Genomic DNA, 14,791 nt, shown 5'->3' with positions numbered 1-14,791 from the left:
GAGAGAGGCAGTGGGGAGGCGTAGTCATCGGTGTCGGCTATGTGGAGGTGAGTCGGGGTGAGAGTGGTGGCGCACAAGGGGGCAGGATCGACGGTTGGGTCTCTAACGGTCGGGAGTAGGAAACGAACAGAGAGGGGGCTATAAGTTAAAGGGGTAGCTGACTAGGTGGTCAACAAGTCAAACCAAGTCAGAAAACTGGTGTGAGGAAAGGAAGGTTGAAATTTGTCCGAATTTTAGAGTTTGGGGTTGTAAAGTAGCGGGTTTTGAGGTTCAGGATTGTAAACTCGACAATCGTGACAGTAAGAGGTTATAATATGGACTCCTCTCTTTGAAAGAAGGACAAATTCACCTCACCTCAAGCTTGAATGTCTATCTTGACAAAACAACTGTAGATATTGAAATGACATGTTTTGAACTTTTGATTGATTGTTACCAATCACTAGCAAGAAGAGTTTCCAAACAAAAGGATTTGATAGAAAATAGTACTGATCAGTTTCATACGGAGTTTTAAGAAAAACTTTGAGTTTCGCCCATCACTCGCTCTAGGTAGTGTGGCCGTGTTTTTTTGCCTCTGGAATTAGTGCAAGACAATGAATTAAAACATGTGTGTGTTGTTGTGTACCAAGGGAACTTGGTCTGCCCAGGGTGGGTTTTCAAGATGAGAGAAGTAAATTAATTATTTTCTTTATAGCCAATGAATTTGCAATAATTCTAAACTAAAAACATCTGAAGATATTAGTTTTGGGATTTTGTGGAGAAGAAAGTATTAGAAGTGCTCCCACAAAAAAGATGGTATTGGGACTGAGATTATTACAGATTATTAAAGCAACACAAATTAAACGGAAAAATGTGTATAATTTAGATTGTTGTTCTACAAATTTCATGACAAGCATCACTCAATAATTTAGGGTGATATATGATTGTTCTCAATATGTTCTAGCGTGACATCAATTAGTATAGCGTTTGAGTAAGAAGTCATATTGAATTGGTAAGTGGTCTGAGGTGTCAATTCGAGAAAAGCTTTAAACATGGTAAACTATCAAAAGAATACATTGGTAAAAAAAGGATAGAAAGTTAATTGGATAGTGATATTTTCCCACACAATCTAGTAATTTTGGCGCTTAGGCACAAACAAAGCAAAGGGTGCTCAAACGTGAAATGCACTCCTTGTAAGGTTCCAGACACTCACTCCATTTGAAAATACTCATCTCATGAAATCAACTTTGTGAAGTTTGATCAAGTTTATTCAAAAAATGAACATTCACAATACCAACCAATATCATCAGATCCATCAAGAAATATATTTCCATCCTGTGTTTATTTGGTATTGTAGAAAATAATTTTTTTTAATATAAATGTGTTCAGCCTATGCAAAGTTTACCGTAAGACAAAACTAATATTGTAACATTTGAAGTATATTGAAACAGAGGGTACCTGCATGATAGGTGTGGCTAAAATACTTATTTTGCTGACCATGCGGTAGGTGTGGTCAACTATAGCAAACTGATAATGGTTGAGGTGTAAAAAGAAACCTTTTTTTGCTTATCATGTTGATAATCACTTCTCAGATACTGAATTTATTTGTATTTTCTGGTACAAAGCCAATTGGAAACATATGATGTTAGGGTGTGCTTAGAGTAGCATGCACCAATCTGGTCACCTAAGAAAATATATGAAGGACTCATTAGCATGCTACAGCAATTCTTTTGATGTACACATTGAGTCGTAGCCTTTCTATCATTTTTACATATACTAACAACTCAATTCAAAATAAAATAGAGAATTATTGAGTCATGGCTATGCACCTATCCCCACGCGGAAGCCTACTCTTGCACGTGAGGTGCTAAGCACCGGCCAATAATCAACAATTTGCTTCCTTTGTGATACGGCTGTGAATATTTTATTTTGTAGTAAACATAATAATATATAGTTATGTGTATCAAAAACAAATCTAATTAACGACAAGTCCAGCACAAGTGCGTGGGACACGCGGCCAGTTGGCCATAAAGTAGTTGGTTATATGAAATGTTATAGCCTTACTATTATATTCTTTTTTAGAGAAAATGCGCCAGCCGAGTTCGAGAAGAGCTCGAACCTAGCCAGACTTTGAATTAAAAAAGCCATCAACCGGCCAGGATTATAGGAGCACCACATTACAAAGGAAACGAAAGAAAAACAAAGCGGAAAGAAATGTACATGGCACAAAGTAGAACAGCACACCGGCAACGCCAAAGAGCCAAAGCACTAAACGGCGATGCCGACGACCAACACTAAGCCCACACCAACTAGCCACCTAAGGACACGGAAGGAGGGCACCACCGAGCAAGCATCGAGCTCCGGCTGCGTCCACCGGCAAGCAAGGGCAAAACTTGAGTTGTCTCCGCCGTCGCAAAGGGACACTACCCTTCCACCCAGGCTCGATGGGTGCCGCACCGGCGACCAGCAAAGTGGCTCCTACAAGAGCCAACACAAGGGGACTGAGCTGCCATAGGAGAACAGGAGGAGCAAACCCACGAACACGGACAACCCACCAAGCGAGCACCTTAACTGGCAGTGGTAGAACAGAGCGCCGAGCGTGAGCTGTCGGAAGAAGGCGCAGCACCAAGTAGAAGGCCGAAGAAGGTATTGGATTGCATCGGTAAAACCAAGCAGGATGCATCAAGAGGGCCAGGCCATCACGCATCGCCACCACACCACCACCAGCCCCGCCACCAAGAGTTGTTCCCAGCCGCCGCCTTCAAGAAGGAGCACGACACCAGGGTGCCGTCGATGCCCAGAACAGGGGAACAAAAGTTTTCGCCATAGCTCGAGGAAGAGGCGAGAGGGAGAGGGTCCACCCCAAAGCCTCCAGGAAGGGGATCGGCGCCAAAGGCGTCGACTTTGGGGAGGCCGCCGCGCCAGCCAGGGGTTTCCCCCAGAACCTCACCCGCACGCCAGATCCGCCAGGCCGGCAACATGGGACACCACAACAGCCGCCAAGGACTGGCGCCGGCACGGATCGGGATAAATCGGAGCAGGGCGGAGCTTCTACATGGAGCCATGGCGGATTGCGAGGAGCCGCCACAGCGCAGCCCCCATGCTGCCCGCGCGGCCGTGGGAGGCTGCCCACCAGAGCCCGCCGGCGCAGCCCGCCGCACTGACTACACCGCGCCCACCAGCCGGGGCTACCGCCCCGGGGAGCCAAGGCCCTCCAACGGAGAGGAGAGGCGCCAGATCCCCGCCGCCACCATCATTGGGGACGAGCACCCGCGCCTCGGAGGCCCTCAGGCGGCGGCGAAGGGAGGGGAGGAGAGGGGGGAAAGCGGCGGCGGCGCTAGGGTTGCCCCCCGAGTCGCCTCAGAGGAGGCGACGCGGGGGGAGGGGAGGGGGAGAGGTCGGTAGGATTACTATTATATCTCCTCATGTAATATAAATGTAGACCAAATTGATTATGCAGAGACTTATGTGTGTGCCTGCATGTACCTCATTGTAATGATACCAGCCACCCCACATCCTTAGGGGTTGTCTGGTTGAAAGTTTTATTTTTTGGAATTTTGGTATTTAGTTTATATTTGAATTAATATCACACACACACAGAGAGAGAAAGAGAGAGAGAGAGAGAGAGAGAGAGAGAGAGAGAGAGAGAGAGAGAGAGAGAGAGAGAGAGAGAGAGAGCATGCCCTTGGCCCCATCACGTCGAACTGGTTTTTTATTTATGTAAGAAACCATTATGTCTTATCATGGGCTTGTGGCATGACACATTTTCCTTTAGTTGATACACATTATCTCCAGAAGTTAACATTTTGGCAAATATAGCAATCTAATATTATTCTATACTGTCAACAGTGTGTATCAGCCAACTCAAAGATATGTGGATCTGTTTCTCAACGAATATCCGCCATATACAAGACATGATCTCGTGACACGCGAAAAGCTGCTTCAACTAGGTTGTTTAATTGAGGCTTTCGACATATCATATGCGATGATGGAGTACGAGGAAAGGTAGCGTTTTTCTCTCCTTTATTTATGAATGTGGTATTTACCCGTCTCCCATTAGTGCAAACAGAAGAAGTGAAAACAGTGAAGTAGTCTAGGGAAGTGATTCATGGCTGACTTTTTTTTTCTTACTTGAGTCATGGCTCACTCGTAAGGTCAGTAGTGGTGCAGCCTCCCCACTGTGTTCAGTTCTTTGTTGAGCACTGATATGTCATGTATCATATGTGTGTGAATTTAATGATAAACCACCCTATGGTCGTCCATGAGGCATAGGATAAACTACGAATTTATCTGAATAGCCTCTTGTCTGGATCTAACCTCTGCCATGGGTATAGTGGTGTAAGTGTGATGTGTGTCATTATCAATTACTGTTAAGAATTTTGGGACGGAGGTAATAGATTGCAATAAAACCTAATAACTATATTGCAATAAAAAAACTAATAGTGAAGTGGTCTGGCAATCAACTGATTCACACGTTCTCGAGAAGTATGTGAATGGCATTCGTTTATTTGCCAAGGTTGCTAATAAAAAGAGGAGTTAATGTAGTTATAACAAAATTTTCTACAACATTCTTCATGAATGGAGATGAATATTATAACATATAATTTTCTTCCGATTTCTGCATTAATTGGCAATATTTTGGAGTGCCAGGATTTCAAAGGAGTCTTACTGAAGTTTATTCAGTGTTTTATGAATCTGATGTGGTCCAAACATGGCAACAGATTTTCATAATGTTTTTTCGGTTGGAAATTTTCATTATCTTAATACATATCCATGTGGTAGATTTATTAGTCAAAGAGTATGTTGGTTAGATGATATTTAGTTAGGTTTAGGTTCTGTTGCTTCTCAGCCAACTGAAATTTAATCTTATTTCTTACCCGACTTCATAAATATGTTCATACAATTGAAAATGAGTAGCCGCGGTTTTTTGTAGCTGGTCCTACGTGGCACCCGCTATCGTAGCCATCCATTCTATGCTCAGTTCCATCTGGATGTGTGCATCAATGAAAAATTAGCAACCGGCGCCAGCCCTCAAATCTTAATCTCTTACGCTAGGACTAGTAAGGACTGTACCTGATGTGACGTTCTTTTTGCCCATCTCCTGTCAGACTGAGATGTAGTGCAGACCCCTCTCTCTCTCTTTTCTGCATGCAGCGCATCTTTCTCTCATAAACTTTACATGCAACTCTCTCTCTCTTTCTTCTCTCTTTCAGTAAAGTCTGCTCTCTAAAAATATCAAATAAATATCCTAAATGTCATTTCCTTGAATAAGAAATTACTAGTACTCAATGCACATGGGACAAAGGGGTGGAGATAAAAGATTCTCCATGCAAACCCCTCTCTCTCCCGGCCTCTCTCCCGGTTGGACAAAGAATTCTGCATGGACCCATTCTCTTGTCTCTCCTATCACATTTTGGCTGCATGTGTTGCATGTTCATCGGTGAAAGTTCGAAAAGAGAGAGAGAGTAAACAATGTCATGTACAGTGCAAAGCTGCTGCATAAGAGCAACTGTTGCATGTGAGCCTGTGAATTCTTGACCAGCTTTGAACGCCCACTGAGCCACGAGGAGACTAGCATACAGGCCTAGCTTGCTTTTGATTATTGTTTGCTGGACAGGACAGCGCCTGCAACGGACATGACAACGCCTGCAAATGACACTGCATCAAACAGCTGTATGCTTGTGACGGTGTTTTCCTGCACAAATCCCAAAGCAAAACGAATGGTGTAGATAAGAGGTACTCCCTCCGTTCCTCAATCTAGTGCGCATAGATTTCAGCGCAGGTACCAATGTGTGTGCTGGCGTTTATTTTTGGACCAAAAAGCCCTCGCTCCTCCATGGTTTGTCCCTCCTAGCAGTACTAGTACACTGGTATGTCTGTCCGACGCGAGCGTCTACGGCCAGCAAAAAACCGGCCAGGGAAGCGGGATGCTGACCAAGGATACGGGGACGCTGGCCATGGACGCTGGACGCGGTGGGCGTGGATGGCTCTTCTGGCTCCTTTAAGCCGCTGCCGCTGCCACACAAGAAGCCAACGCCGGCGTGCTGCCACCATCTGCAAGAACGGCGGCGTTCTCGGAGTGGCGACAACACCTTCCTTGCCGCTGGTCCAATCCCGCCGCCGCCAGTCGATTCCCGCTGCCGCCAGGATGCGGTGCGCAGTTGCGCATGCTCCCGCTGCTGGTGAACCTGCTCTGCGCCGCCGTCCATGGACACGGGGACACGAAGACGACACCGGCCAGGGATGCGGGCCCAGGACGTGCCGCCGCCGGCCATGGACGGAAAGACGTCGGTCGTTGCGGATGCGGGGACACCGGCTGTGGGCGCGGAGGCGCACTCCCATCCTCGAGCAGCGGCGTCGCTGCCGGCCATGTACGCGCTCGACGCGGATACGCCGTTCTTGCACGTGGTGGCCGCGAAGACATCGGCTATGGCAGACGCGGAGATACCGGCCGTGGGCGCGGAGTCGCACTCTCCCATCCTCGAACAACAGCATCGGCGGCGCCTCTGGGCTCTGGTTCTTGTGAGCCGCAGCCACCGCGACCCCGGCGTGCTGCCCCTCTATGCATGTCCAAGAAACTCGCCCAGCGCCCCAGCCTCGTCGACGGCTCCATGACGAGCTCCGCGCGCTCGCCGAGCTCCTGCGGCTGGTGGCCCTGCTTTGCGCCGCCGACCCTGTGTGGGCTCGCCCGAGCTGGAGCTGGCCCTCCGCGTTCATACTACAGGAGGTCGAGGTGGGGGGAAAGCTGCGAGAAGAGATAAGGGAGAGAGACGATGCGGTGGAGCCTGCGCTGCTCGGTGGGAGGGTGTTTTCGTCCAAAACCGCTCGCAGCTAGAAGTACGCACTACATTGCGGAATTTCCGTGAAAAACTATGCGCACTACAATTAGGAACGGAGGGAGTACCGTGGAGGCCGAGCTAGGAAGGAACTTTGCGATTGAAAAGATGTTCTCCGTTTAGTGCTATTTTGTTTGCAAAAAATGTGGTATCATCTCACTCAATTGAGAAATCTTATTTCTCTAACAACTTTACAAATTTGATCATACATATCTAAAAACTGTCTACAGTTCTGTATGTATTAGTTCCATTTTCGGGGGGAAATGTATTAGTTCGTCCAGCGCACAATAAATGTAGTACTTGCTGTTATCATTCAAAAAAGAATTCTGCACATATCTCAACATTGAATAGACTGAGAATTATCAAAACTATTTTAGTTAAAAATGTGGTATTCTCCAATCAGGATCACATTGAAGAGAATGTGGTATTATCAAAACTATGTAGTCAGCTAAAGCTCTCCTTTCCCTTTTAACCTTTTTATTTATATAGTTTGTCTGATATTTAGTTCACTTAATTCTATAGTTGTTTCTCAACGCAAAGTAAATATTCAATGAATCGCTATGAATTGGTTCGTCTATTCTGCACCCTGCTTCTTTGATTCAATCATTCTTGAAAATCTATATGGTGTGCTAATTATTGGGATATTTTGCGAAAATACCCAAACGAACCTGGGTCTACGCGCATCCTAATTAAAAAAATATCCAAAAACTATAAGTTTGAGGAGAGAGTCAAAAGTCTTTTTCGTTGCTTCCCAGTGACGACATGGAGTGGTGGGGAGAAGTGGATACCTGCTTCGAACTAAACACGCCCTCAGACCCCGTGGGAGAGGGTGGTGTTTTTAAGATAATTGCTCCACGTCCGCAGAAAAACATCAGAGGTGAGACTTGGATAGTTTTGTGCGCAGCTCCAGTGTTTGCAATTATATTATCGTCTTTGTGATAAGGGATCCCTTGTGATAATAGTGCACACAACTGCAGGCGCGGTTTGTTACGTGAGCCATCAGAAGCGTCTCCGCAAGAATGCAAGACAGTTCTACAATTTTATGTCGATTTGCGATCAAGCTGTTGCTCAAAGCCATACCACAGAGTGGCTCTTTGACACTGGGGCCAGTTTTTCTGTGACGGGTAACTTGGCCAACCTTCAGGGCATACACGCTGCTTCTCCTGTTAACGTCATTGTAGCCAATGGACAGACAATGTCGTCCCACCATTGTGGTAGGGTGGTTGGGGACGTGAGTGTCTCCGGTGTAAGGTACATTCCAGGAGCACCAGATTTGATCTCAGGTGGGCATCTCGCCCGACTGGGATGCTACAGCACGACGAGCGAGCAGGGTGTCACTATAACCAAGGGCGGCATGGTCGTTGGCCATGGCCGTCTGCTGGAAAACAACACCTACGCCTTGGACTTCCTGGCTGATACCTATCTGGGCACAATATGTGTCGCCTGCCCGTGGCCCTACGGCCATGGTGCTCAGCTGGCGGCGACCTCATCCAACTGAGTTCATCGTGCGACCAGCTGGTTGGTGATGAAAATCTATGGTTAATACCATATCTGCTTGGCGATAGAAAATCTATGGTTGGTACTTGGTACTATAAGTATAATTTAAGGATGCTGCCGTTTGATGGACAACTGTAATATTCAGGACACACACATGGATGTGCTTGATGCTTCTGATACTCGCAGGTTTTGGTCAATTTGATCAATCACGCCAGTGAATGAGTTGGGATATCAATCCAGGAGATCACTGGATCCGATATTATCTTGTCTTAACCGGGTTCACATGTTCTTTTGTATGAATATGCTTGCTTTACTCTTTCTCCTCTCACTAGGGAATCTGGTTGCTACACTGAAGGATGCCTAAGACCATCTACAGTCGGACTTGGCAAATCCGAACCCTCAACGGACAGGTCTGGGCGCATATCCGCGGGCATTGACCGGTCACACCTTAAAATTTTCTTCTCACAATCGGACACCTCAATTAGTATACGTCAAATCCATACAAAGTCATGCAACTACATATACGATGCAACAAACACCGTCCGGCTACTACATCAGGACATTGCCATCGGATTATCAAAAATTGACATGTTCTACCTACACACTAGCTATGGAGAAGATCATCCACAGCTGCACTTGCCGTACAACTCCAATTGAATCATGCACCTCATGGCTCGCGAAAACCAAGCAAATACTAATATCGACTCCACTGCAAAGTGAGCATGAATACAAAGGATGAAGTTATCAGTTACATATTGCTGGTTACGACCCTCCTCCTGGATGTGAGATGGCTGTTCAGAGCGCTAGCATCAGGATGGACACATACATGCTTCAAAATTATTCCACACAATTGATTGAAGCATGAATTTTGGTGCCGGAAGATATGGGAGAAGCTCCGTAGGTTTGTGGTGTCTCTGTGTCTTTCTCGGCTCTCCTTGTGGTTGTGGACATGTGCATGTCCAAAGGATGAAAGGAGCCCAAAAGCTACAGGAGGTGGGCAGGCACCTTCGACCAGTGCACGGCAGGAAACAGGCACAGCCCGTAAGGAACTGCCTAAGGATTCAGCGGACACCCACTGTATTAGATGATTGGCATGAACCTCCGATCTACTCCCTCCGTTCCAAATTACTCGTCGTGCTTTTAGTTTAAATTTGAACTAAAAGCACGACGAGTAATTTGGAACGGAGGGAGTAGTAGGATACGAAAGGAGGCCAGGTACAGTTGGGCAACGCCAACGCCAGTTTCCTTGATGTTAAAAGATGTAGTATACCTCAACACATACACACCGCTATGACTTAAGTAGCTCTTGTGCAAGCGTTCACCCAGTCAACTCCCGTGAAGCGTGGATTGGCCATGCTTGCATGACTCGGACGAGCCCTTGTTCTGCTTGTAGCTGGGACCCCGTGTCAGCAGCACAGGTAGATGTGGGGCTGCTGACAGTGCGTTTGCTCGTGTTTGCATGATGCCAGCAGCCCCACATATGGATCATCACGGAATTGCATCCATCAGGTGCAGCTGGGACTCTCATGCCAGCGGCGGCGGCGGCGTGCTCACGACCCTCGTATGGATCATCACGGAACACACAAAGAACAATGTCGTCAAAAAGCAACTCAAGTCACTTCTTCTCCGTTGACAAATACCATGTATCTTCCTATGCGATAAACTCTGCCTTTCATCTCACCAGCTCCCCTGTACTCTACTCTCCTTCGGCCTCTAGTTGTACTCATGCACCTCTGTTTTATTTCTGGTTTGGTATTTTATCTCTGGTTTGGTGGTTGCACTCATATATCTCTGAATTTGTGACCTTGCAAGTACATCCTGAGGATTTTTCTGCCCCCGCGTCGCTCTGCCTAGGGACACAGGCGGCGTCGCCGTTCCCCCTGCCTAACCCCCTCTCCTCCCGTCTTTCCCTCCCGCCGTCACTGGAGGACGCCGCCGGCGAAGCTAGTGTGGCTGACGGCGGCGGCGGGGTCCCTACTTATGGCTATTTTTCCTGGGATCGTGACGTCACAACGAGATTGGATCTGGACACACCTAGTTTGATTTGATCCTCAACGTGCTCACGTGCGTGTTGCTAGGCAGCAAATCAATCAAGCTGCATGTGTGCTTGATTGATGGCTAGCTTTACATGCGTGCTAGGTCTTATCGACCGCGACGGCGGATGGACATGCCTTTCTGCATTGTTCACGTCCAGATCTGACGTGGCCAGAGGAGGTCGGCTGGATCTGGATGCACACCCAGATGTGCCAGATTCGAACCCCGCCTCCCACGGTGGTTGTCAAGCCGGCTAGCCAGTCATGGAGGTGGGGCGCCCTCGATGGGATGCGGCCGCCGTTGGTGTGGCTGCTACGCCGAGATCCAACGCCGTGCTATCGGCTGGATCCGGTATCGTACATCTCATTTCTGTAGCGGCCTCGCTGTGGATTGTGGTAGCCACTGAAAGGTCTTCGTGAGGGTTTCTCACTCCAGATCCGGTGGTTGACTTCGGCGGTGAGATGCAAACTATGGACGATGACTTGATGCGGAGGAATGGTGGTGCAGTGGTGGTGGTCACACATCGCATGTAGCTGGTGGGATCGTGCAAAAGTGATGGCGACAACACAAGACTGATTTGATGGTGGTGCTTCTTGAGCACCCGGTCTCGAGCTCCGGGGCGAAAAGCCTAGGTGACCCGAGTTGGTTATGCCTGGCAATGGCGATGGTTTTACGTCGTGACCTTGTTGAAGGCATTGCTTGGATATGGTCGGACTGGTTTTTGAAGGTGAAAACCTAGATGCTGACCTTAAGTGGTTGGATCCGGCAACGGCGGCGATTGAGCACCGCTCCATTCATGAAGGCGTTGCTGTTGAAGAACCTCGTCATTTGTGTGGTGTCATCAGATGGTTGGTGCGGATATAGTCATTGATGTAGTTTGCCGATTGTGGATCTAATCACTCTATTCTTTTTTTTTGCTCGTCTACTTATAACTTTGGTCTTATATGACTTTGCGATTTTATGTTGCGGACTTGTGTGCGTGCGTTGATGTTGGCTGTGTGCATCCTAGCTATGCAGAGGCCGGGTGTGCTCATTGTGTATATTCTCTTGATGCTTCATTTTAAGTCAATAAAATTCATCCTTTGTCAAGAAAAAAAATCTCTAAATTTGTAGTTGTACTCATGTATCTCTGTATTGGTCGTCGTTTCCTGGCTATCCTTGATCTGCTTTATTAGCAGATGTGATGCGTGTGAATGTTGATTTATAGTGAAAGACCACACGCAGTTTTTTCACCTCACTGAAGGCCGCGGAGCTCACGACCCTATTGTGGGTCATCACGGAGAATCCTCTACACCAAGGCAGCCGTGATTCACACCTGGCACGGCTATGCCCTCAGTGTGGTCTCGCCGCCCCTCACCGCCACGGCGCTCCTGTTGTTTGGCCTCCACACAAAAGAGGGCATGAATACAGAAGATGAAGTTATCAGCTACGTATTGCTGCGGACACATCACTGTGCCAAGGCGCCCAAAAGCTACAGGAGGGGGACATTGGGTAGCACAACTTGTTGGGCCAGTGCACTGTTGTATCAGGAGGCCAGTCGAGGTCGAGTGGCTTTCCATTGGAAGACTACTCAAGGGGCCTTGAGATTCCAAAACATGTCAAAGAGCTGGTGTTCAGCAACATACACGAAATGTTATTCCTTGATACCACGACAGACTTGGAAGATCCTATGGATCAGTCGTCAGACTATCCTCCTGAGCTTCAAGAGGCTATCGTCATCTGGCACATCGCCACAGACATCTTCTTCCTCTCATGCTGTCCCAGGGAAACAGGAGCAGAGCCCAAAGAACTTGAGAAAACGATCAAACATATATCAAATTACATGATGTTCCTGTAAAGATTGGAGGAAGCGTTGAACCCTTTGATCTCGGGCCGCTGTATATATTGATAATGTGTCGTGGGTTACAAGTTTGGGAGATCGCTAGGACTCTCCAGAGTTACGAGAGAGAGAGAGACAGAAGAATACACGAGAGGGAGAAGAGATAGAAGTTTGAATACAAATATAACTCTACTCTTTATCTAACATCCTCCCTCAATCTAAACCGACCTATGAAACTCTGTCAAGATTTAGATTGTATATGAACTCATTCATCCTCCTCGTGGACAGTGGCTTAGTAAACCCATCAGCAAGTTGATCTCCCGTTGGAATAAACCTAATGTCAAGTAGCTTCCGGGCCACTCGTTCTCTGACAAAATGGAAATCAACCTCTATATGTTTTGTTCGTGCATGGAAAACATGATTTGCTGAAAGATAGGTTGCACCAATGTTGTCACACCATAACCTTGCAGCTTGTGGAACTTTTATCCCAAGTTCACATAACAAAGTCTGTATCCACATAACTTCAGCAGTTGCATTTGCCAGTGCTTTATACTCTGCTTCAGTACTGGATCTAGAGACAGTAGCCTGCTTCCTTGCACTCCATGATATAAGATTTGATCCCAAGAATACAGCAAATCCACCTGTGGACCTTCTGTCATCAACACATCCTGCCCAGTCTGCATCAGAATATGCACTCACTAGCATAGATGGTGACTTAGTAATCTTAACTCCAAGCCCCATTGTGTACTTGAGATACCTCACAATTCGCTTAACAGCTGTCCAATGAACTGTACTAGGAGCATGCAAATACTGACATACCTTGTTCACTGAATATGAAATATCTGGACGGGTTAAAGTCAAATACTGAAGCGCGCCAACAATGCTTCTGTAATTTGTTGCATCCTCTGGACCAAGTACCTCTCCTCCCTCAACTGAAAGTTTTTCTGAAGTTGAGAGTGGTGTACTTACCGGCTTGCAGTACTCAAGTCCAATCCTCTTTATAATATCAGCAGTATATTTTTCTTGTGTCAGAAGTATTCCATCTTTCACCTGTTTTACTTCAATACCAAGAAAATAGTGAAGATTGCCCAAATCCTTCAATGCAAACTCCATATTAAGATCATGAAGAAGACTTGTAGTGGCATCTGGATTGGAACTAGCAACAATAATATCATCAACATAAACAAGAACAAATATTGTTATACTGCCTTTGTTATAGAAGAATAGTGAGGTATCTGCCTTTGATGGAGTAAACCCAAGTTGTTGTAACTGAGTACTTAACCTTGAGTACCAGGCTCTAGGTGCCTGCTTTAATCCATACAAGGCTTTATCTAGCTTGCAAATATGATGTGGCATGTTTTTGTTTTCATATCCTGGTGGTTGCCGCATGAACACTTCTTCCTCAAGAACACCATGAAGAAACGCGTTCTGTACATCTAGCTGTCGTAAACTCCAACCTCTAGAAATAGCAATAGACAGTACAAGTCTGATGGTAGCTGACTTGATAACAGGACTGAATGTATCCTCATAATCAATTCCAAATCTCTGCTTAAAACCCTTTGCAACTAGCCTAGCCTTGTATCTGTCTATGCTTCCATCTGCCTTTCTTTTGATCTTGTAAACCCATTTGCAATCAATCACATTTTTACCTTTCCCTGGTGGAACTAAGTGCCAGGTTTTATTTTTCATGAGTGCTAGATATTCTCCATCCATAGCTTCTTTCCACTCTTTATGTGCTAATGCATCACTAAGACTTTCTGGTTCACCAACACTAGTAAGAAAAGCATATTTGCGTTTGTCATACCTTATGGTGCCATCTTTGTATTCCTTCGGCTTGGATATCCCGGATTGAGACCTGGTAATTCGCTGAGGCACCTGAGATACAACAATTGTAGTAGCAGAATTATTATTTTCAGAACCACATGCCTCTGAAGTAGCAGATCCTGAGGCAGTAGGGTGTGCCACAGAAGATCCAGGCACATTACACAGAGAAGATTGGCCGCCCTGGCGCTCCAGATCCGAGAAAACAAACTCAGCAGAGGGAATCATTCTCGTGTCAGGCGTCAACCTCGTACCGGGCGACCCAACAGAAGAGCTGCGCGTGGCGTCCGCTGCGCCCGTCCGCTCAGGTGTGCGGCAGGCCGCCTCGTGTGCGGGCCCCGTCTCGGTCGGCTTGTCTCCCGTGGGCCTGGCCAGCCCACGCGTGTGTTGGGGAACGTTGCAGAAAATTAAAATTTTTCCTACGGTTTCACCAAGATCCATCTATGAGTTCATCTAAGCAACGAGTCTAGGGAGAGAGTTTGCATCTACATACCACTTGTAGATCGCGTGCGGAAGCTTGCAAGGTGATGATGTAGTCGTACTCGACGTGATCCAAATCACCGATGACCAGCGCCGAACGGACGGCACCTCCGCGTTCAACACACGTACGGGACGGGAGACGTCTCCTCCTTCTTGATCCAGCAAGGGGGAAGGAGAGGTTGATGAAGATCCAGCAGCACGACGGCGTGGTGGTGGATGCAGGGCGTCACAGCAGCAGGGCTTCGCCGAGACTACGAGGGAGAGACGTAACGGGGGGAGGTGGAGGCGCCAGGGGCTGGTGTATGAAGTACCTCCTCTCCCCCACTAT

The 14,791-nt window shown here is 47.0% G+C and overlaps 1 protein-coding gene across 1 annotated transcript in view; it reads left to right on the top strand.

Moving 5' to 3' along the window:
- Positions 1–8,582, top strand: part of LOC119312065 — a 10,655-nt gene extending 2,073 nt beyond the window's left edge. The window contains exons 2-4 of the mRNA XM_037587793.1: positions 3,826–3,981; positions 7,568–7,689; positions 7,790–8,582. Of these exons, the coding sequence (XP_037443690.1) occupies positions 3,826–3,981; positions 7,568–7,689; positions 7,790–8,310 (799 nt within the window). The 3' untranslated portion in view covers positions 8,311–8,582. The remainder of the gene's footprint in view (positions 1–3,825; positions 3,982–7,567; positions 7,690–7,789) is intronic.
- Positions 8,583–14,791: the final 6,209 nt, after the last annotated feature.

Source organism: Triticum dicoccoides, chromosome 1B (genome assembly GCF_002162155.2).
Source record: "Triticum dicoccoides isolate Atlit2015 ecotype Zavitan chromosome 1B, WEW_v2.0, whole genome shotgun sequence".
NCBI classification, from domain to species: Eukaryota; Viridiplantae; Streptophyta; class Magnoliopsida; order Poales; family Poaceae; genus Triticum; species Triticum dicoccoides.
The sequence above is the reverse complement of the archived record's forward strand: the minus strand, read 5'-3'. Positions and strand labels throughout refer to the sequence as shown.